The sequence below is a fragment of the Mesoplodon bidens genome (genome assembly GCF_964165515.1).
Source record: "Mesoplodon bidens genome assembly, chromosome: 4".
Taxonomy (NCBI): Eukaryota; Metazoa; Chordata; class Mammalia; order Artiodactyla; family Ziphiidae; genus Mesoplodon; species Mesoplodon bidens.
The window spans coordinates 111,632,317-111,656,219 of record NC_138160.1 but is presented as its reverse complement, the minus strand read 5'-3'; the positions used below and the strand labels follow the sequence as shown (position 1 = coordinate 111,656,219).

General features: G+C 39.5%; 1 protein-coding gene across 3 annotated transcripts in view; it reads left to right on the top strand.

Moving 5' to 3' along the window:
* Nucleotides 1–8,483: 8,483 nt before the first annotated feature.
* FNIP1 (folliculin interacting protein 1) overlaps nt 8,484–23,903 on the top strand; it is a 129,886-nt gene continuing 114,466 nt past the window's right edge. For all 3 annotated transcript variants that reach the window (XM_081232443.1, XM_081232444.1, XM_081232442.1), the window contains exon 1: nt 8,484–8,653. In XM_081232443.1, the coding sequence (XP_081088569.1) occupies nt 8,562–8,653 (92 nt within the window). In that variant the 5' untranslated portion in view covers nt 8,484–8,561. The remainder of the gene's footprint in view (nt 8,654–23,903) is intronic.

Below are 23,903 nucleotides of genomic sequence, written 5' to 3'. Positions count from 1 at the left end.
TGCCTGGAAGACCATCAGAAAGGACCATCTCTTTCTGGGGTGAGGGTCTCCATAGTTTTCATCATATTTTCAAAGTGGTCTGTGATTTTTAAAAAGTTAACAATGGGACTGGATCCCTTTACTTTAGCATATAACTAATTACATTTCATTTTTAAGCACTTAAAATTATATTTTCAAATTACACTTCATGAAAAAAAGATCTCAGGTCATAAGTGTGAAAATCCAGTTAAAAATTCATGAAAGGCCAGGCATGATGCCGTTTCCATTTAAAAAATTTTAACTGGAGTTTTATTTGCCTTTCCCAGGTGTAATTCATCATGGTTTGTTCAGTTATGAATAGCCTCTTTATCTCATATTGTGTATAGAGCATATGTGTTTATATGAAGGGTGTGGTGCCCAGACTTTCCAGATAGATGTTATCTTCAACCTCTCCTGCTCTACTGTTGCTTTCTAACCTGCATTTTAAAATGTTGAATCATCTTATATCTTAAATACTCCCTTGATTTCATGTTCTTCTACATACCCCATAATTCTTTACCTGTTTACATCCACGCTTCCTAAAAAGAGTGCTTTCTGCTTTCTCACTGATTCCCTCACTACTCAGCCCTTTCTCCTCTTCCTTCCCCTGCCCCAATACACATAAAGTCTGGTTTCAGCTCTGATCCTTCACTAACACTGGTCCCCTCAAGGCTACAAGCAACTACTTTGATGCTAATCTAAGGAGTGTTTTTCAGTTCTTGTCTTACCCAACCTTTCCCAGCTAATGATGTTGTAGACTATTACTCTCCTCTTGAAAGCCTCCAGTAAGGAATGCCCTCTTTGAAACATTATTCTCCAGTCTCTCATCTCATCTATAGCTCTTTCTCTTCCATTTCTCCTGAAGGCTCATTTTCCTCTGTCCAGTCTTTAAATTTTGTTGTTTCTTTGGGTTCTATTCTAGGGCTTCTTCTTATGTTACACAGTCTCCCTGGGTGATGTCATCTACCACTGCCATCAGTTATCATCTCTGTTCAGTTGACCCCAAATCTTTGTCAGTAACTGCCATGGACATTGGTAGTGGAGATGTGTCGTGACTGGCCCTGTATCTGTCCCCCAAAATGTTTGCTGTCTTTCCTTGTATTCCCACAGCATCCTATACTTGCCCACGTCATAGCATTTATCACAATGTACTGTAATTGCCTTTCAAATTCTTTTTCTCCCTTAGATTGCAAGCTTCTCGAGTGCAGGAACTACATCTTGTTCATCACTGTATTTCTGTTCCCCTCTACCACCATTGTAATTGGATTTTGAGTTTCCAGGTCACATGGTTTAGGTGGGATTGACCTCACCCTTAGTTCCAGGGGTGGGCCTTTAACGGTTTAAGTCAATTAACATGGCCCTCCTAACTCAGGCACAGTGATTGGTTCAGGAATGGGTGCAAGGCTTAAAATAACCTATTGGATTAAATCTCAGAGCTTTTTCTGGGAATGCTGGGATACAGACATTTTACTTTTCCTCTTGGATTTTTATCTGAAAGGATTTTACCTGAAAGGAGAGCTTCGGGCAGCCATCTTGTATCCACAAATGGAGGCCCTGCCTGGGAATGGAGTTCATACAGAGAAACTAGAGCTGGGATAGAGAAACTGGATTCTTGATATCATTGTTCAGTCTCTGGATGCAGCTGTACCTGAACTGTGCTCTACTTGAGCTCCAGTTATGCGAGCCAATCAATTTTGTTTTTTTTTTTTGCTTAGGCTAGTTTAATTTGGGTTTTCTATCATGTGCAACACAGAACATCCTGATTGATAGACTCACACAAGACCTTTCTAGAGTTCTAAGTCTGTGTAGCCAAATGCTTACTTGTCATCACTACAGGGATTCTCATGGTATCTCATATTCAACATATCCCAAACTCAACTTATCTCCCCCTTGAAGCAGTTCTTTCTCCTATCATCTGTTTCAGTATTATATATCTTCATCTATCCAAGTTACCTGAGCCAGAAATTTGCCGTCACCCATGACTCCTTTCTTTCTCTTACTTTCCCACAGGCAGTCAGTCATGAAGTCCTGTTGATTTTGAATCCTAAAAGCCCTCAGTATTTTCCATACCCCTCCATTCCCATGGCTATTTTTTGAGTTCATGTCAGTACTTTCTTGCCTGGCTTAGAATGAGAGCCTCTTCACTAGTTTCTCAATCATTATTCTTGTACCTTATAGTCAGCTTTCCACAACGTATTCAGAGAGCTTTCTAAAATGCTTATCTCATCATGTTTTCTGCTTAAAATTCCTCAATAGCTCCCCATATCCTCTGGATAAAGTCTTATCTTTTAAGTGATTTTTACAGTTTTCTTTTTTTTTTTAAAGATTTATTATATTATTTATTTATTTATTTATTTTATTTTTGGCTGCATTGGGTCTTAGTTGCAGCACGTGGGCTCTTCATTGTTGTGCAAGGCTTCTCTCCAGTTGTGGCTTGGGGGTTTTGTCTGTAGTTGTGGCGTGCGGGCTCCAAAGCGCGTGGGCTCTGTAGTTTGAGGCACACAAGCTGTCTAGTTGAGGCGCACAAGCTCAGTAGTTGTGATGTGCAGGCTTAGTTGCCCCACAGCATGTGGAATCTTAGTTCCCTGACCAGGGATCAAACCCACGTCCCCTGCATTGTAAGGCGGATTCTTTACCACTGGACCACCAGGGAAGTCCCTTACATAGTTTTCTTAATCCAGTTCAATTTTACCATTAAATTATATTGTAGGTCACTGAATTTTTATGTTCTCTTTTGCCTCCATCAGGCAGATGGAATGTGCTGCTCCATCTGCCTGAAACACACTGTCCATGCCCACATCCTCTTTTCTTTAGCATATCCCGTTTTAATTCCTATTTATTTCACCCTTCAGAAAACTCCCTGTAATTCCCCCAAAAGCTTAGTTGCTTTTCCTTGTTTTCCCCTGGCATCCTGTACTTGCCACATCATAGCATTTATCATAATGTAACACCATGTAATTGCCTGTCAAATTCTGTTTTTTCTCTCTAGGCTGTAAGGTCCTTGAGTGCAGGAACTACATCTTGTCCATCATTGTATTTCCAGGTTCTAGCACAGCTCCCAGACACATAGTAAACATATTAAGTGTTTGAAAAATATTTGTTGAAAGAATGTTTGTCATAGAAGTGTGCCATTATTCTTGCATACTTCTAATAGAATTCAAGATGAGGATTTCAAGCCAATTTTATATTGAAGATAAAAGTTTGATTCTTTCAAAGCACTTATCACAATCTGTAATAACTTGTTTACTTGTTGGTTTCTTAAGGGCGAGGGTTGTACCTGTCTTGTACATTATTGCATTCTGGAACATAGCAGGTATTTGATTTCAGCATCTCTATTAGATTATTTCTCTTAGCATATGAAATTCTCTAATCTCTTCCATCTCAAAAAAAAAAAAAAAGAGGAGGACAATTTTCCCTCCTCCTATCTCCTCTCAATCCTGATTTTTCTGCTCCTTATCTCAGCAAACAGGAGTTGTCTATACTTGCTTTACCACTCCCTCCCTACTCTTTCTTTTTTAGTCCACTCCATTCAGGCTTTTGCTCACCCTTCCATTGAAACTGTTCTTGACAAGATGTCCATGTTGACAAATCTAATGCACACTAAATTTTCAGTAACATTCAATACAGTTGACCCTTTCCTCCTTTTTGGGTTATTTTCTTCTCTTGTCTTGCACTACTTCTCATGCTCATCCTTCTTTCCTGGATCCTTCTCTTCAAGACTTGTAAGTGTTGCCTTCTTTGAATATTAGTGCTGGACTCTCTTCTGTATTATACACATTCTTTCATTTAAAAAAATTTTTAAAAATTAATTATTTTTGGCTGCGTTGGGTCTTCGTTGCTGTGCGCGGGCTTTCTCTAGTTGCGGCGAGCGGGGGCTACTTTTCATTGTGGTGCGTGGGCTTCTCATTGCAGTGGCTTCTCTTGCTGCAGAGCATGGGCTCTAGGCACACGGGCTTCAGTAGTTGTGGCACATGGGCTCAGTAGTTGTGGCTTGCGGGCTCTAGAGCGCAGGCTCAGTAGTTGTGGCGCACGGGCTTAGTTGCTCTGCGGCATGTGGGATCTTCCCGAACCAGAGCTCGAACCCGTGTCCCCTGCAGTGGCAGGCGGATTCTTAACCACTACACCACCAGGGAAGTCCCATACACATTCTAGGTAAACTCACTCATTCTATTATTTTAAATTCTGTGTATTAGCTGATGCCTACTGAATTTCTCTTCAATCCTGGATTCTCCTCATATATTCTACTCAGAATCTCCACGTGGATATCTAATAGCCAATTCAAACTTAATATATCCAAACTTAATATGCTTGATTTTCCTCTTCAAACCTGTACTTTCCCTGGTCTTTCCATCAGGAAATGACTTCCATTTGGTTGCTCAAGGCAAAAACGTAGGAGTCAATCCTTAGTTTTCCTTTCTTTCACTCCTACTACAAATCATGTTAGTTTTATCTTCAAAATAGTTAGCCAACATCAGCTCTTGCCTAAAATACATGGTAGACTCCTATATGGTTTCTCTCCTCCCATTCTTATTCTTTTATAATCCCTTCTCCACAGAGCAACCGATCTTCTAAAATCATAAATTCTATCATGTCCCTCTCCTGTTTTAAACTCCTACAATAGTTCCCATCACAATGTAACCTCCTTCGCATGATTTACAAGGTTCTACATAATCTGGCTCCTTGTACCTTTCTAGCCACATCTCAAACATCTTCCCCCTCCCACAGTGTGTTCAGCTGTTTTGGCCTCCTTTTTTTTCTTCAAACAGGAGAAACCCATTCCTGCCTCAGTCTTTGTACTTTTTCTTCTCTCTGCTGGAATGTTCTTTACCATCATCCTCCCATCACAGGTTCCTTGTCATTCTTTAGACCTCAGTTCAAATACCACATCTTTGGAGAGGACTTTCCTGACCACTCTATCTAAATTTGGCCCCACCTGTTGTACTATTAACTCTTTCTTTCCTAGCTTTTAGGACTACTTGCAAACATCTTGTTTACTTTGCCTCTTCCCACTAAGAACTAAGTTTCTGAGAGTAGGAATAGACTACCAGAACAGAGTCTGAGACCTCTGAGGGACTCAAGAAATATTTGTTGAATAAATGATTGTTTGTTTTCTGTTGCCTCAAACCACTGCCATTCCCTTATTATATAGCAGTAAATCATCGGTTGGCTTAAGAGTTTTTAAAACTGAGGTACCGTCATGAGTCCATCTAAGTGCCATTCAGGAAGTTTTACTTTATCATCTGATTCTGACTATCTTGTTCTGAGATGTTATCAATGAAAATTTAACTTGTTTCAGGAAAATTGAGCACAATTGAGCTTGTGCTTACTAGCATGGTGGTTAAGGGAGCAAGATTCCAGTTTTATTGCCACCTTTTGCTATATTTGATAACTGGAAAATGGCTGTAGTGAGAAGTGCCCCTGTCTTCTATGTTATTGGAATCAGTTGGACAGAGCCCCAAAGGCTGTTGGGGTTTGTGGGGAGGCTGAATCTTCTACTCCTGAGTGAAAGTGTAGGCCTTATATCTAATTTTCTAACCCAACAGTTCCACATTCATATAACATTAATGAATAATTATTTTCTTTCTCACATTTCCTCCTTGCTCCTAAACTTAAAGAGGCTACTTTAAGACACCTCAGCTTCTCTGTGGAAAGAGGTAGTGTTAAGTAAAAGGGGAAAAAAAGATAATATACCGTTATTGAACTTGAAAATATTTTCATTTTAATCTGCATAATTAGGTATAGTTATATGTCCTCTTTTATGACAAACTTGTATCATTTCGGTGCTTAGTCTATAATTTGAGTATTACACAACAACATAAAGGAAATGTGATGAATGATAGCAAGTAAATTTTGTTTTTTTCTGTACCTTTCATGTATAAGATAAAATGAGACCACAGAAAAGAAACCTTTACATGATTAGAGAACACTAATACAAAGTATCTCTTATGCAAGTCCTAATGTTCTTTCCCTATTAATATCTATAATTATCCATGAAGTAACTTTTTGCCAAGATGAAAGCACACAAGATTATTGTATTTAGAAACTTCATTCTGAGGGGACCTGGAACTACTCTTCTCTGTGCCAGCCATGGAGCGGCCATGATTCCTCCTTGTGTCTTTGGTCAAATATAGACAGGCTTGAGCCCGTTTCCACTTGCACTCATTTAGTGATACTTGCTAGTGTCAAAACAAAACTTCCCCAAATGATCGCTTCATTAATTGACTTATAGGATGTGCGTTTTCTCACTTTAAAAAATTTCAGACTTCATTTTTTGTTTACAAAATTCCATTCCGCATTCATATTTTGTGAGAAAAATATACATAGCTATTTTGCCTCATTAGAAATCTTTCAGCGTTTGGCGCCAGAGAATTTTCCTAAGTTTATAGGGGATACAGTCTTGCTATTTTGACCTTGTATTGCTCAGTAATTCTGGAGCTTGGGCAATGTACGGAGCAACTCTGAATGACTCTTTTTTTTTTTTTTTTTTTTTGCTGTACGTGGGCCTCTCACTGTTGTGGCCTCTCCCGTTGCGGAGCACGGCTCCTGACGCACAGGCTCAGCGGCCATGGCTCATGGGCCCAGCCGCTCCGCAGCATGTGGGATCCTCCCGGACCGGGGCACGAACGCGTGTCCCCTGCATCAGCAGGCGGACTCTCAACCACTGCGCCACCACGGAAGCCCTCTGAATGACTCTTAACCTGAGCAGCTCAAATGTCACCTCCTCAGAGAGACCTCCCCCACTCATTTCATTGTTTCTCATTCACAACACTGGTAATTTCAAATTACCTTTTTTACTTATTTACTGTTTCCTCATATAGAAAGTTAGCCCTATCTTTTTTATTTTGGATCCCTAGTGCCTAGACCAGGGACACTTAAACATTGTGGAAGGAGTAAATTAATTTCTTAATCACCTATAAATAGTGCTTTAAAAATTCTTGTGGGCTTCCCTGGTGGCGCAGTGGTTGAGAGTCTGCCTGCCGATGCAGGGGACACGGGTTCGTGCCCCGGTCCGGGAAGATCCCACATGCTGCGGAGCGGCTGGGCCTGTGAGCCATGGCAGCTGAGCCTGCGCCTCCAGAGCCTGTGCTCTGCAATGGGAGAGGCCACAACAGTGAGAGGCCCGTGTACCGCCAAAAAAAAAAAAAAAAAAAAAAAAAAAAAATTCTTGTAACATTGAAACTCAACAACACGTTGTTACATGACCACTGAAATTCTCCGAGATCTATACTCTGCCTATTATTTTTCTTTTTTCTATATAAGAACACTTATTTTATAGCATAAACTCTAGCTGCATATCAGTGGGAGCTGGTAGCCACTTAGACAATTTGATTTGTATGCTTATTAAGTGAAATTCTCAAAAAAGTATTTTAATCTAAGCTTCCAAACCACATACCAGTAATTTCCAGACATTCATATGTCAGAGAATTGCGTCCCATGGTACAAAATTCCTCCTGCTGGAGGGGCAGTAGGGGAACTGAAGATCTGTAGGACCAATTTGATCCAAACCCTGATAAATTTTGGTTCCCTGGGTTTAAGTAAACTGTACGGTCATTTATGAGCAATGTTTTTCTCTGGAAAGGGCTTTCTGCCTATTAAACTCATTTGTTCACAATTCCACAGTTCCTCTCTCTCTCTCTCCAAACCTAGACATTGAGTGTAAATCCTGAGCCTCCAATGGCTAGCTCTTTCAAGGGGCTAATTCCCGGTGTGTCAGGGTTCGAGGAGCAAGTGGGAAACACCGAGGGCCGCTGCCCTCAGTGCCTGGCCGAGGCCGTCTCTGCCGGGAGGCATGGCTGCGGGGAGTGTCCTGGCAGATCCTCCACCAGACCCGTGAGCCAGCCCCGCTCAGTCAAGCTCTGAGCCCAAACCTCTCGCGGCCCAGCGTGGGCGGGCCTGTGGTCCGGGGCTTAAAGTCCAGCCCGTGCCGCGGCCCCATGGGTACGCTCGCGCACCTGGTCTGCTCCAGGGGCCGCCGGGCTCCGTCAGGCGCGGACGGAGGCGCGAAGCCGCAGAGACTGAGGGGGGGACGGCGGGGGAGGGGCGACTGCCAGTGGGGCCCCGAACTTCTCTCTTTGTCGTGGGTGCCGGAAGCGGTAGGTTTCTACACTCCAAAGTCCCTGGCGTCGTCCCCGCGGCACCCTGCTGTAGCCTAAGGTAGCAACTAACAGCGTCACGGAGAAGGACCGTGACCGGAGAATGTTCCTCCTTCACTTCCCCAGCCACCCCAATTTCCCGCCCCTCCTCTCCGCGCATTCCCCGCCCCGTGAGCTGCCACGTGAGGACATCCACTGGCCAGCCTATGGGCGCCAGCTCCTCCCCACGGCCCCGCCTTGCACCCTGCTCCGCGCGCCGCCACGTGATGCGGCTCACAGCCAGCCAATGGACGCTGGCCTTGCTTCGCGCCCCGCCCCGCGCGCCGTGGCCGTTTGAAGTGACTAATTTCTGTCATATGACTGAGGCGCCTATGAGGGTGGCGGGGCAGCTCTAAGAGCGGGGGCCTGGTGAGTGCCCTGTGGAGCGACCCCGGCCTGGCCGTGGCCATCATGGCCCCTACGCTGTTCCAGAAGCTCTTCAGCAAGAGGAGCGGTCTGGGCGCGCCCGGTCGGGACGCGAGGGACCCGGATTGCGCGTTCAGGTAGGTCGTTGCAGGGCGAGGGGCTAGCGGCGAGGGGCGCGGAGCCGATGGCCTTGTGGGCTTCGGCTTCTAGAGGCGGTGGGGCTTTCGGTGCTTACGCTTGAGCGGCAGCGTCGCCCCGGGGCCGGGATCAGGGCCGCGGTCGGGAGGGGCCGGGCAGCTGCAGACCTGCGCTGGAGGGTTTGAGCGAGGTCCTCTCTCGCCTACCCCCCTCTCCCACGGTTGCCCCTTCCCCCTCGTCCGGGTCTGTTTGTTTACGTCCTGCTCGGCAGCCACGCGCTGCTCTGCCCCTCCGGACCCAGCATCACGGCCTGAGCTTAGGGTCCACACGCCTTCCTGGCGACGCGTAGAGTTGGGCGCGGGCTGGATTGGACCTCTATCGCCGTCCTCCGGGCCGAAAAGTTCTCCCCTCCTCCCCGCGGCCAGTCGTCCTCTGGGTGCTCCATTCCAGCTTGGTTGCTGTTGTGGAGAGAGCCGCACGTTTTGGCCAACCTTCGGAGTAGAGAACGCTGGAGGAGCGTGTAGGCAAGCTGCAGTCTTTCATATTTCTTGTAAACCTAAATTGGAGGTGTGCAGATACCGGACCCAGTGGCCTTAATGTTGCCGAAGGATAAATGTGAAACCTAGGAGGTTGAGGTTATTACTGACCAGAATGAAGCTGCGCTGAATCAAATGAAGCATGGCCGTAGAATTGACCATCCCCTTGGAACTGTTACTAAAAACGAGTTTTTTAAAAATTGAGAACGATAGCAACATATTTTGTGGTATTACAGGCTTTGTTAATTTTTGGTTACTGTACCTGTTGCTAACAGAAAAACTTTTAAAAATTGTAAGACAATAGAATATAAACCTGAATTCTAGGTAAAAGTTAGTTTCGAAACTGCATTTGAAGAAGAGATTGTCTTTCAAAAAGCCTTCATACTTGTTGCCGTGTGGAAACTTGTAAATGTAACTAGGCTAAATGTCAGATATCACTCAAATCTGGTAGAATAGAATAGAGCCCAGTTGTACAGTTGTAGTAGGAAGAGATGAGTATCTGTTAAATTTTGCAATAGCCAGAGTCTGAAATGAGTGTACCACACTGGTTGAAAAGGTTTTGATAATCTTAAAATTATTCACTCTCGCTAATGCAGGTCCCATTAGTAAACATTCAGTAACTTGTGGAATTGAAGTATTAAATGGAAAGAAATTCGACTTTTAGAGGAAGAAAAATCTCAGTGGTGAACATCTTGGAACAGTACTTAGTAAAAGTTATCTAGCTTTTGGTCTTTTCTACTGGGAAATAAATGTCTTGCCATGCTTATCTAATGACTTTAAAGATTTCTTTAGTGTTTTTCTTTTGAAAAATGAAAGTGCAGTCTAGATAGTACTACATTGAGCCATCCAGTAAATCAAGGGTTAGTAGAAAGCAAGTTCAGGAGGGATATTAAAAAGGTGACATTTGAATAGGTTTTCTGTTTCTGGGTAAAGATTTACTTTGGTGTACCCAAGTTTCCAAGCATCTCAAGTTATTCTTGTGAAAAAAAGTTTATTTTTTTAAAATGTGAACTCTACTGTATGTTTGTGTAATACTACTTTAGAGTTGCCAAAGCACTTTCTCATCAGTTATCTCATGTGATGTTTCACAACAACCTTGTGAGATAGGGCAAGTAGCAGTATAGATAACTACATGATCCTTTTTATGTGTAAGAATTATGTGTAAGCACAATAACTGCAATACAATATGGAAAAATGTGTAGAAGTGTACATGTGAGGAAATGAAAACTGGGTAATGTCACACACTTAGTAACTTGCAAATTTAATCAACCCAATCTTTTTTTTTTTTAACACCTTCGTTGAGCTATAATTTACATACAACAAAATTGAGCCATTTGAAGTCTATAGTTATATGAATTTTGTTACACGTATACAGTTGTGTACCCACCACCCCAATGAAGTTTTAGAACACTCCATCATCCAAAAAATTCCCTCATGCCCCTTTGCTATCATTTCTTAATGCCTTCTCACCCAGGGCAATCACTGACTTGCTTTTGTCTAATGACAGAGGTTTTGACTTTTCTAGAACTTCATATAAATGTAATCATACTGTTGATATTCTTTTGTGTCTGGCTATTTTAACTCAGTGATGATTTTGAGATTCATCCATGTTGTTGTGCTTATCTGTAGTTTGTTCCATTTTTTTGCTTAATAGTGTTCCGTTGTATGGGTATACCACAGTTTATCCATTCACTGGTTGGCAGACTTTTGGGCTGTTTTCAGATTTGGGCTGTAATAACAATGCTGCTCTGAACATTTGTGAACAAATCTTTATGCAGAAATACATTTTCATTTCTGTTGGAGTGAGATTGCTGGGTCATATGCTAAGTGTATGCTTAACTTTTTTAAAAAATTGCCAAACTTTTCTAAAGTAGTTGTACCATTTGTATTCACACTAGTAGTGTATGAGGTTACAGTTGCTCCAGATTCTCTCCAAATCCAGATATTATTAGTCTGATGTTTTAAATTAAAAAATTTTTTTGTATTGTAAAAAACACCTAACATAAAATATACTATGTTAACCATATTGGAGTCTCTTTAAAAATTTATTTTTATTATTTATTTATTAAAAATTTTTCTTATTGAAGTATAGTTGATTTACAATGTTGTGTTAGTTTCAGGTGTACAGCAAAGTGAATCTGTTATACATATATTAATACACATATCCACTCTTTTTTAGATTTTTTTCCCCATACTAATGGGTATAGTGGTATCTTGTGTGGTTTTAATTTGCATTTCCCAAATAATAAACGGTGTTTAGCATTTTTTTATGTAACTCATGTTTTTGAGTAGACTAAAATTTAGTTTTTATTCCAGTATACCATGGTTTCCTTTCGAGTATACTTTTTTGGTTTTGTTTTGTGTTAGTCAGTGTAAGTTGTTAAATAAGGCTTGGACACAGCCATTGGCAACTAACTATAGCTCAGCCTGTAAGAGTCAGTTCCTAGAGTAAACAATATACGAGGCCCAGTAGTCATAAGCCATAATAGGGCTCTTGGGTAGGAAAGACCTGAAATAGAGGAGCCTTAGGAGCTTTTCGCTATTGTTTTTCATGGTTACTCCACTGAAAAAGATGGTCAGGGATTACCCCCTTCCATTCAGTCTGAAGTCCCTTACCTTATAGGTTTCTGGTGCTTTGTCCTATCTAAGGTTCTTGAGCTAGAGATAAGTGTGTAGGGTATCACAGGGAGAATATTATTTTAATCATATATAGAACTAAAACAGTAATTTGGGAAAGACAGGGAAGATACTGCTTTATGTTTTCTCCATCAGGCCACTTTCCAGGGGAAGTAAGAATTAAGTGTAAGTCTAATAACTGCAGTACATATAAAATGATTGCTTTAAAAATAAAATTCTCTTCATCTAAAAATGATGTTAATAATGGCAACTGTGCAGGGTTGTCATGAGGTATATTAGTGAAGGTAAGACTAAACTGCGATGTGTTAATAAATAAACTAAGTCTCAAAAAAAAGTTCTTGAAAGAAGCCTAATTTGACGAAGAAGATTGTTTTAGAGTTACATATCTGTAGGACATAATTCATGTTTTGTTCAAAAAACAATTTCTGCATTTTTATTTTATTCCTAATACATGAATGTTTGCTCTTTTTGTCTGTATCAGTTAACAACCTCTTAACTGGTCTTTCTGTCATCACTCTTGCCTTTCTCCATACTATTCTCAACACTTCATCCTTTAAAAAAATGCTAATTCTGATCACGATCAGCAGGCAAAATGATATAAAATTTAAAATCTCCACAACACAGAGGTATTTGAAGGATTCAAAGAGATAAGTCATATTGAGCAGTTAATGCAGTGCTTTAGTGCATGGCTTTCACAACCAGAAGTTGTTACTGTGATGATCTCATGCTTATGTATAAAACCATTCAGTTTAGGACCAAACTCCTTAACATCTAGTCTTGACCTTTTAATTATTTTTAATAAGGTCATTTTTTAACATAACCATTAATCTATTACTATCTCTTATATTATCTATTAATATTATATATCTAGGGACTTCCTGGTGGCGCAGTGGTTAAGAATCCACCTGCCAATGCAGGGGACACGGGTTCGATCCGTGGTCCGGGAAGATCCCACGTGCCGCGGAGCAACTAAGCCCGTGTGCCACAACTACTGAGCCCGCGTACCACAACTACTGAAACCCACGTGCCTGGAGCCCATGCTCTGCAACAAGAGAAGCCACCACAATGAGAAGCCCGTGCACCACTACAAAGAGTAGCCCCGGCTCGCTGCAACTAGAGAAAGCCTGTGCGCAGCAATGAAGACCCAATGCAGCCAAAAAAATATATATATCTATGTATCTGTATATCTATTATTAATTTATATATCTATTAATATTATCTACTACTCTATATTCAAATTTTCTCAGTTGTCTCAGGATGTCTTTTTACAGTAGGTTTGTTTGAATCAGTCTACATATTGAATTTGCTGTTATGTGTCTTAAGTAATTTTTATTCTACAACGGCCTCCCCCCCTCCCTTTTAAAAATAGCATTTGTTGTTTTTAAACTGGGTATTTTTCCTATGAATCTTCCCACATTGTCTATTTGCCTGTTTGCTCTCTAATGGTTTCCTTTAATTCACTCCTTCCCAGCAATCTCTGTTTTAATGAAACCCTCCAGGTGGTTCTGAATGCTCAAGTTTGAGAACCACTGCTATAACTTATTCTCTCTTTCCTGAAAACTGGTGGTTAGATACTTTACTAGATTCGGGTTCAGTTTTTTTTTTTAATTAAAATATTCCACAGATTTTGCAGTATACTTCGTTTCCATATGTAATGTCGGGTTGTCCCTTTTTTTTTTTTTTCTTTTTTTGCGGTACGCGGGCCTCTCACTGCTGTGGCCTCTCCTGTTGTGGAGCACAGGCTCCGGACGCACAGGCCCAGCGGCCATGGCTCACAGGCCCAGCCGCTCCGCGGCATGTGGGATCCTCCTGGACCGGGGCACGAACCGGCGTCCCCTGCATCGGCAGGCGGACTCTCAACCACTGCGCCACAAGGGAAGCCCTGGTTGTCCCTTTTTTTAGTGCTGCTAAGATTGATTAGTGGTTTCAGGTGGTATCAGCTTTATTCTTCCATTATAAAGTTCACCCTTCACTAATGGTTTTAGCATCTTTTGTTGATTATTGCCTGAATTCATTATCTTGTTAGGGGATGCAAATGGTAATATTCTGATTCTTTAATTCCTTCTGCACTTATTTCCTGGAAGAACTTTCTCTTACTACTTATTTGGTTATTTGCTACAGGAAAGTCAACATCAAAGTTTATCACTTTTGAGAATAATTTATGATGAGTTCAATGAAGGTTTTCATTTTAATTATCATTTTTTAGTATTACCATCACCTCTTGGATTTTAATGTGTTTTAATCCATTACAGTCAAATTGTCCCATATTTAGCCAGTGGAAAACTTTTCAAGTTGACTTCTGTGCCCTTTGACATGATCTGATCTCATTAATCTTTGATAACTTGTTGCTTTCTTCTGGCCTTGTCTTAATCTGATCTCCTTCCTTTTCTATTATTTTATCACCTTGGATTTGTTTTAGGTTTTGGGATGTGCCATGCTGTGCTGTTCTTTGTTTTTGGCATAGTTTTATATACCTTTTTGTTTAGCTTTTTGTAGTGATCGTCTGGGCTTATCCTAATTATTCTTTCTCCAGGAAGCCATTTCTGATTTCTCCCTGAGTTTGGTTTCACTGTAATTTTCTTCCATAGGTTTCTGTATTTCCTTCTGTGACATCTATCACAGCTGTCATTACTTGTCCACACTTCTCTTCTTTGCTTGCTTGAGAGCCCTCTTCAACTTCAAGGTGTATTTTGGAGTTAGAACCTTGTAAGCCACATGATGGGTTATCTGTGGGGAACAAATGCCTAGGTTTCTGCTTGAGCAGCTAGGTAGACGCCGTTTTCGAAGGAGAGACTATGATACTGTGGAGGCCTATCTTGAACACCTCATCAAAAGTAGCAGCTCTCTCCCCTATTCTCTGTCAGAGCACACTGTTTATATCCTTCATAGTTCTTTTTACAACTTATCATCTCTCTCCCTCAAGTTCACATTGTGAGTCAGTGTATACAGCACAGTGCCTGAGCTTGTGCTCAGTAAATATTTGTAGAATGATATATTAAATAATTTTAAGGGCAGAAAGAGTCAGAAGTTCTTTTTTGGACATTTGGTCTAGTGTTAATTGCTAATGAGATATTTATTTGTCAGTTTAATAAAGTATATCTGGAGTTCACAGTAGAGCTTGGGCCTGGAGATAATGAACTTGGCCTTAGAATCAATGGTCAATGTTAAAACTAAGGGAATGGGTGAGATAATCTAGGAAAAGGGTGTATGTAGGTAGAGAATTGGAAGGAATAGGTTTTGTACTGAGGAAATCTAAAATTTACAGATGTGGGGGAGGAAAGTCTACAAAGAAAGAATGGCCAGAGAGATAGGGGGAAGGCCTGTGGTGTGTGGCGTTAGGAAAGCTCAGAAAGGGAAGTGTTTAAAAATGATGGAGTGATAAATTGTTTTGTATGCTGGTTGCTGACAGGTCTTATGAGATCAAAAACAGAAAAGTATAGTTGGAGTTGTCAAGTTGGAGATAACTGGTGATCTTAATGGTTTTTTTTTTTTTTTTTTTGAGGGGGCATGTTTGGGGGAAAGAGTGAGATGTGTATTAAATGAAAAGGGAGGAAATGGCTTCACTGCTAAAGCTTTCTATTTCTGTAGGGGTAGCAATCTGTAGTGCTGCGTTATCTTTTCACTTTCAGTATTCTGATTTAGTGTCACATTTTGAGCTTCTGAAGTTCTTAAAGGCTAGCTTCTCAATATTATCAATGTTTGTAAGAATCATACTTAAGAAGTTTTTACTTAATGTTATTTTTAAACATTTGTTCATTCAGAAGTTTTTTTTAATTAAATAAAAACACCCCTTCATAAATTGTACCTTTTAATCTTATATTAGAGATAGAAATTATAATATTCTTTACAGAGAATCCTGTGAGAGCGTATCTTTCTTATTAAAGTGAGAAGCTGAGAATTTTAAGTTAATTTCATGTTAATGAAATCAATATTTGGTTCTAAGTCTAATTGTGCAATAAGAAATGCAAATATATATATATATATTAAAAACATCTTTATTGGAGTATAATTGCTTTACAATGGTGTGTTAGTTTCTGACACCAAGCTGATCTCCCTGTGCTATGCGGCTGCTTCCCACTAGCTACCTATTTTACATTTGGTAGTGTATATATGTCCATGCCACTCTCTCACTTTGTCCCAGCTTTTTATTGTTAATTTGATTTGCTTTTCCATCTCTAAGTAGTGGTATTAGATTTGTTTTTTGGAACCATGTTTATTGAAAGAAAATAGCTTTGTAAAAAATGCAGCTTTAATATTCAACTTATAAAACTTGGACCTCATTTCTTACTAATATAATAACTATTGTCTTAAATCTTGATGAGTTTAAGTTATCTTTTAGGAGAGACTTGTTTAAAAAAAAACTCCCCCATGTAAAACATAACAATCTTCTTTATTTTTTTTAATTTTAATTTTTTAATTTAATTTAATTTTTTTTTTGCGGTATGCGGGCCTCTCACTGCTGTGGCCTCTCCTGTTGCGGAGCACAGGCTCCGGACACGCAGGCTCAGCAGCTGTGGCTCATGGGCCTAGCCGCTCCGCGACATGTGGGATCCTCCCAGACCGGGGCACGAACCCGTGTCCCCTGCATCGGCAGGCGGACTCTCAACCACTACGCCACCAGGGAAGCCCTATTTTTTATTTTAATTTTAATTTTTTTAACATCTTTATTGGAGTATAATTGCTTTACAATGGTGTGTTAGTTTCTGCTTTATAACAAAGTGAATGAGTTATACATATACATATATCCCCATATCTCTTCCCTCTTGCGTCTTCCTCCCTCCCACCCTCCCTATCCAACCCTTCTAGCTGGTCACAAAGCACTGAGCTGATCTCCCTGTGCTATGCTATGTGACTGCTTCCCACTAGCTAGCTATTTTACATTTGGTAGTGTATATATGTCCATATATACACTACCACTCTTTCACTTTGTCCCAGCTTATCCTTCCCCCTCCCTGTGTAGAATCTTCTTTATTAAAAGGAGTCCTAAACTAGTCTTACACAATCTTATTTCTGTTCCTGGCACTACCATTCTCTTAGTCTACCAAGTTGCAAGTCAGAGAATCATCTTTTACTCTTTCCTCTAATTGCCTCATTTGGTCATTTGTTAAGTCCTATTGATTCAAATTCTGCAACATCTTAGTTCTTTTTCATTTTCCACTGCCATCATCTCATTTAGACCTTTAATGCTTTTCATAAAAATTTGCCATAACATTCCCACTTCGTGTGTGTTCCCCTCTATAGTATCCTGCTAAATTGACTTTCTTAAACTATAATTCTGATCAATTCACTCAGAAATCTCCTTTGACTCCCTGTTGCTTAATAGAGGATTTCTCTGTGCCAAGCACTGCTTTAAGTGCTCTACACGTATTAATTCATTTAATTCTCACAATAGCTTTATTATAAAGTAGGTCTGATTATCCCTATTTTATAGATGAGAGAATAGAGGCACAGAGAAGTTTAGGACTTCACACATTTAGTAAGTGATATAATTAAGATATAAATTCAGACATTTGAGTTCCAGAACCTTTTTTTAAACGAAGTCCAAACTCCTCAGCTTGTCATGTCAGCCTCTTCTAGAGTTGTAGCTTACTGTAATGGACCTGGGTTCAGATCCTTGCCCCAGTGGTTCCTGTATATATAACTTTGGGAAGCAGTATCATGTCGTCATTAAAGGTGCTGTGGTGTATGCATGTCGCAGTGGAGGAGTGGATGCTGAAGAGATCGTCCATTGTACCTACCATCTTAGAGTCGTTTTGAGGATTAAATGGCATAGTAGTCTCTCAAATGTTAAAATTCTTTCCCACACTCCCTCATCCCTCAGTTTATTCTCTCCAGTCTTCCTTCTAATTTTTTCTCTAGCTGTGGGCTCTGAATCAGACTACTTGATGTTTCTTGAGAATATTCTGGTTCATGTTTGTACACTGCTTGAAATTACATGGCTACAACACATGTTTCTTTTTTTTTTTGGTTTCAATTATTTTATTTTATTTATTTTTTATTTTTTATTTTTATTTTATTTATTTATTTTTTTAATTAGTTTCTGCTTTATAACAAAGTGAATCAGTCATACATATACATCTGTTCCCACATCCCTTCCCTCATGCATCTCCCTCCCTCCCACCCTTCCCATCCCACCCCTCCAGGCGGTCACAAAGCACCGAGCTGATCTCCCTGTGCTCTGCGGCTGCTTCCCACTATCTATCTACCTTATGTTTGGTAGTGTATATATGTCCATGCCTCTCTTTCGCTTTGTCACAGCTTACCCTTCCCCCTCCCCATATCCTCAAGTCCATTCTCAGACCAACACATGTTTCTTAAGGCTACAATAGAAACCATGTTTTCCCATCAAAGCAGTTATTTTCTTGGGTTATAATTGCTTCTTTATGGACCTATATACTTCACTAGACTGTAGGTTCCATAGGGCACAACCATGGTCTAACTTGTTCAGTGCTGTATTCCTGGTGTTTGACTCACAGAAGGCATTCAGTAAATATTTGATGAATGAGTGAATGAATAAAAATAGTCACTGATTGAAAAAATTTTAATTCATTTAACCAAGGATGTTTCTGTTTTGGGTTGTTTGTCTAAAGTAGTTATTTCTCTGTACTTTGAGCACATTTTTCTTTGACATCAATGTTTACCAGTTTAAAGGAAAATTTCATTGTTATTTTGATCTTTTTAAGATAGCGAGAATGGTCTGATTTTCCAGAAATAGGTTAGATTCTCTATTTATATCTCTTGTAACACCTCATACTTCCCCTTCCTACCATTTTTCATGTTCAGAATATGTGTGTGTGTATGTGTGTGTACACAGAGTCTTCTCTGATGTACTCACTATATGCTGAATGGATAAAAGAATGAGTAAATGAACTCATTCTTTTATCTTTTATCCATTGAGTAATGTATTCTTTTTGGTAGTGGGAGTTTATTTGAAGAACACAAGAGGTTTTGTGGTACCATGGAATTTCTTTTCCATTTGAGCATACTAGGTCCTTAGACCTTCTGATTGTTAAGTAGGCTTTATGGGGAAATGGAGCAACAATTTAACCTGGCCCTTTGGGGACACAGCCAGAGCTCTAGGGATCTGCTTCCTTGCACTCACGTTGCCCAGTATATAGTATCCCTTGACACAATGGCATTTTATCCCAAGTCACCCCAGAGAGATTACACCCTAGTGTAATCCTAATAGAGTGGCAGAGTTGGTTTCAAGGGCATATGGGTTTCAGTTTATACTGTTATGATCTGATTTGTAGGATGCAGCTGTCAGGCTCTTTGCATCTTTTTGGCCTGCTTTCCCACCCTGTTGTGGTCTGTTATATAATTTTTAAAGTTTTCCATTTATATCAAGAAACTACAGGTTGTGACGTTAATGAGAAGGTAAATGAAATCGAGTAGTGATATGATTCCCACAAATAGGGATTTTGTATTAAGTTTTATATTAATTTCTATTAATTCCTAATTACTTTAGAATATAAAACATGTACTATACATTTATAGAATGCAGAAATATAATAAATATTATTTGTGAATAATCAAAGAAATACCTAAACATAGTTTAAACATTAGACAGTAAAACCCCATGTTAATGCACCGCTATGACATAAGTGGCTCCTGGACCCTTGGAACTTCTGACTGGCTAGCTAGACAAGCTTTTTACTTGTGAATCTGACTCTAAATTTATGTGTTGAATTTTTTGCCCCCAGCTCAACAACATTATGGCAGGAATTTACTTAGAGTAAGTTCCTCCAACCCAGTCCTGAACCTAGATGTAACTGCTTTTTTAATTGTTTGGTGTTTGTTTAAGTATTTGCTTTTATATTTATAAATAATATGAATAGACTGTTTTATAAAAAATTTATTCATCTTAGACATTAATTTCTTGTATTGGTAAAGATTTAGGTCTTAAACATGCACACATATACACACACTCATGCATACCCTTCCCTTTCTTCTTCATTCTTCCAATATTACAATTTTTGGTTAGTTTAGATAATCAAAGTTAACTATATTATTGTATTATAAATGTTCACTGCTGAGCTAAATATATTTTATGTCTTATTGTTCTTTTTTTTACTTATCTCTTGGAGTTAATTGCCTTTTTTTCTTTTTCTTTTTTTGGTTTGCCCTGTTTTCTTTGAAATCTTTAGCTAAGTATTACAGCTCCATAAAATACCTCTCAAAACAACTTGTCTCTCTTAGTTAAACCTAGTCGATAACTGACTTTTTAACAAAATATTTATTTCTTTATTTGACTGTGCCAGGTCTTAGTTGTGGTCTGTGGGGTCTTTGGGGATCTTCAGTTGTGGCATGCAGGATCCTAAGTTGTGGCATGTGGACTCTTAGTTGCGGCATGTGGGATCTAGTTCCCTGCCCAGGGGTCAAACCTGGGCCCCCTGCATTGGGATTGTGGAGTCTTAACCACTGGACCACAAGGGAAGTCCCTAGATAATTGATAATTAATATTTTTTCCTCCTGGATATGTCCATCTTGGAACCATCTGCCCTTCTCTGGCTCTAGTTTGTACTGCTTGCCCTGTAGGTCTGCTCCACAGCAACATGATGAGCCTTCCTTTGCCTTCCTCCTGGAAATTCCTTTGACTTTAAAAGTTAGGATCTCCTGTAGACTGGCTTCCATGACTTCTTCGTTTTTGGATTGTTCCCTTGTTTTGGTGCTGCCTATCCCTCTTGGAGGTTCCTGAGAATGATTGTTTGAGATAAATTTTTTGAGACTTCGCACGTGTGAAAAAGTGTTTATTCTATTTTTATGTTTGGTTGGCAATCTAGTAGATACACAGTTCTATGTTGAGAATCATTTTAATTCAGAAATTTGAAGGTATTGCTCCCTTGTCTTCTGTCTTCCAATATTGCTACTGAAAAGGCTGGAGCTATAACTCTCAGCCCCCAGGAAGCTTTTGGAATTTTCTGTTTTCTCTTTATTTTGTTCTGAAATTTCACAGTGATGTACCTGTACCTTTGTTTTTTAAAAAAATTCATTGGTTTATACTGATGGGCCTTTCAATCTGGAGACGCCCTGAGGCTGGTGCAACTCTGACAAGTTTCCCAAGAAAATAAATATTTGTTATTCATAAGGAGTGGGTTAAGAGAGAGGATGAAGGACATTTTGACATCCTGTGGAGGATATGCTTTTTGTTCCTTTGTCTCTCCTCTACCTTCCAAAGGGCCTTACGTTTCCAAGGCCTTTGCTTCTCAGGGGCTCTGAGGAGATGAATCCTTGGGTTGCTCCTAGACATTTATTGACATTTAGGTTGTAGCTGCTTATGTTTTTGAAAAGTTAGTTGCTACTTTTCATCTTTCAAATGTTTATTGCGGTCTCTTTATGCTTGAAATTTTTCCTCTCATATTCTCTGTCTTAAATATATATGTATATATGTATATATTTGTGTGCATGTGTGTATATATATGTATACACACACACACGCACTTCATTTACTGTCATTTGAATGGGATTTGAATGTATCAGTGCACCAGTACTTAACCTGGATTTCCTAAAAAAATTTTTAAAATTATGAAATATTTCAAACCACAAAGTAAAGAGAATGTTATAACAGTACCCATCTTTAACAGTTATCAACATTTTGTTTCTTTTTATTTGTTTCATTCTCCTCCCAACTTATTTCAAATATTAATACTATTATTTGTTGTTGGAATATTTTAAAGTAAACTCCAAAAATCCTGTCATTTCACTCATGAATACTTGAGTATGAATCTCTAAACGATTACTATTATTCCTGGAAATGAACAGTGATTCCTTAATATTTAATACTCAGTCCATGTTCAGTTTCCCCTGATTGTCTCAGAAATGTCTTTTTAGAGTTTGAAGTTGGATTCTAATTTGTCTGTAGAATATTGCATATTTGGATTTGGATCTGATTTCATCTTCACTGTGTCCTTTACCTTGTTCCTCTCTCCACCTTATTTTCTTTAAATTGGGAGTTAGATCTCAGACTTGATTGGATTTAGGTACAGGGTTTTGTTTTGTTTCTGTTTCCTGTTTGTTTTGTATTGTTTCCTGAGACTACTTCATAGGTGCGCTGTGTACTTCTTACTGCATTTTATCAGGAAGCACATAACCTATGGTTGTCCCACTTTAAGTGGTGCTAAGGTTGATCAGCAGGTTCAGGTGGTGTGAGCCTGATTCCTCCATTTTAAAGTTGTCCATCAACTGTTCGCCTAATGGATTTAGCTTCTATTTATGCTGATTATTAGATTACTTCAGTGATTCTCAAACTTTAGTATGCATCAGAATATCTTGGAAAGCCAGTGAAATTTTTGTAAACAATAAATCGTCCTTGGAAATTTGAGGACTGATGTTGATGTTTGAATGCTGAAGTGGTTCTTTGTACCAGAACTGTAGCTGTGATCTTCAGTTTTAGAAGCTTCTAAAAAAGCTAGTTAATATAGGCTGTATCACTCATTTCTTGTGCTTGTATCTAGCAAATGTGTCTGCTATTTTTTAAAAAATATGTAACAGCTTCATTAGATATAATTTACACTTTATATAAATTATAAATTTATAATTGACCCGCTTAAAGTGTGTAATTCAGTTGTTTTTAGTTTATTCACAAAGTTATGCCACCATCACCACAATCAGTATTAGAATTTTTTTTTTTTTTTTTTGGCTGTGCTGCATGGCTTGTGGGATCTTAGTTCCCTGACCAGTGATCATACTTAAAGTGTGTAATTCAGTTGTTTTTAGTTTATTCACAAAGTTATGCCGCCATCACCACAATCAATATTAGAATTTTTTTTTTTTTTTTTGGCTATGCTGCGTGGCTTGTGAGCTCTTAGTTCTCTGACCAGTGATCAAACCCGGGCCTCCTGTAGTGGAAGAGCGGAGTCCCAACCACTGGACTGCCAGGGACTTCCCAATATTAGAACATTTTTATCACAAGAAAAGAAACCCTGTACCCATTAGCAGTAATTCTCAATTACCCTACCCACTACCACCCACATTCCCCCAGCCTCAGACAACCACTAATCTACTTTCTGTCTCTGTAGATTTGCCTGTTCTGGACATTTCATATAAATGAAAGCGTACAATATATGGTCTTTTGTGACTGGGTTCTTTTACTTAGCCTATGTTTTTAAAGTTCATTCATGTTACAGCATGTATCAGTACTTCAGTCGTTTATATTGATGAATAATATTTCATTGTATGGGTATATCATATTTGTCCATTCATCAGTTAATAGACATTTGGGTTGTTTCCACTTTTTGGCTGGCTATTATGAATAGTTCTGCTGTGAACTTTTGTGTACAAGTTTTTGTGTGAACGTGTTTTCATTTCTCTTGGGCATATATTAGGAATGGAATTGTTGGGTCATACGGTAACTCCATGTGTAAAATTTTGAAGAACTGCCATTTTGTTTTCCAAAGGATCCACTGACATAGCTTTGTGCTGCTGAGACAAAATATCAACCTAGAATTGATATCTAGTGAGACTTGTTTGAGAGTCTAACATATATATACATATATATGTGACAAACAAAAGGTGAGGGAATACCACTAATAGAAAAATGTTTGCAGTGCAAGAATAAATGGTTAGGATAAACAACAAGGTCCTACTGTATAGCACAAGGAACTATATCCAGTCTCCTGGGATCAACCATAATGGAAAAGAACATTAAAAAAAGAATGTATGTGTAAAGCTGAGTCACTTTGCTGTACAGCAGAGATTGGCACAACATTGTAAGTCAACTGTACTTCAATTAAAAAAATAAATGGTAAGGAAAAAGAAACGGACAATATAAAATGAGACACGTGGGTAAATCTACACAGATATCGGTAGTATAAAAACAACAGGCATGTCAAACAGAGCTTAAATATTGGAAAATAGTACCATGCGAGAGGGTAGTTGAGATGGAGAGAATGAAGTAGAATTAAAACATTCTGTGGTTCTAGGGGGCTTCCCTGGTGGCACAGTGGTTAGGAATCCGCCTGCCAATGCAGGGAACATGGGTTTGAGCCCTGGTCCGGGAAGATCCCACATGCCGCCAAGCAACTGGGCCCGTGTACCATAACTGCTGAGCCTGCACTCTGGAGCCTGTGAGCCACAA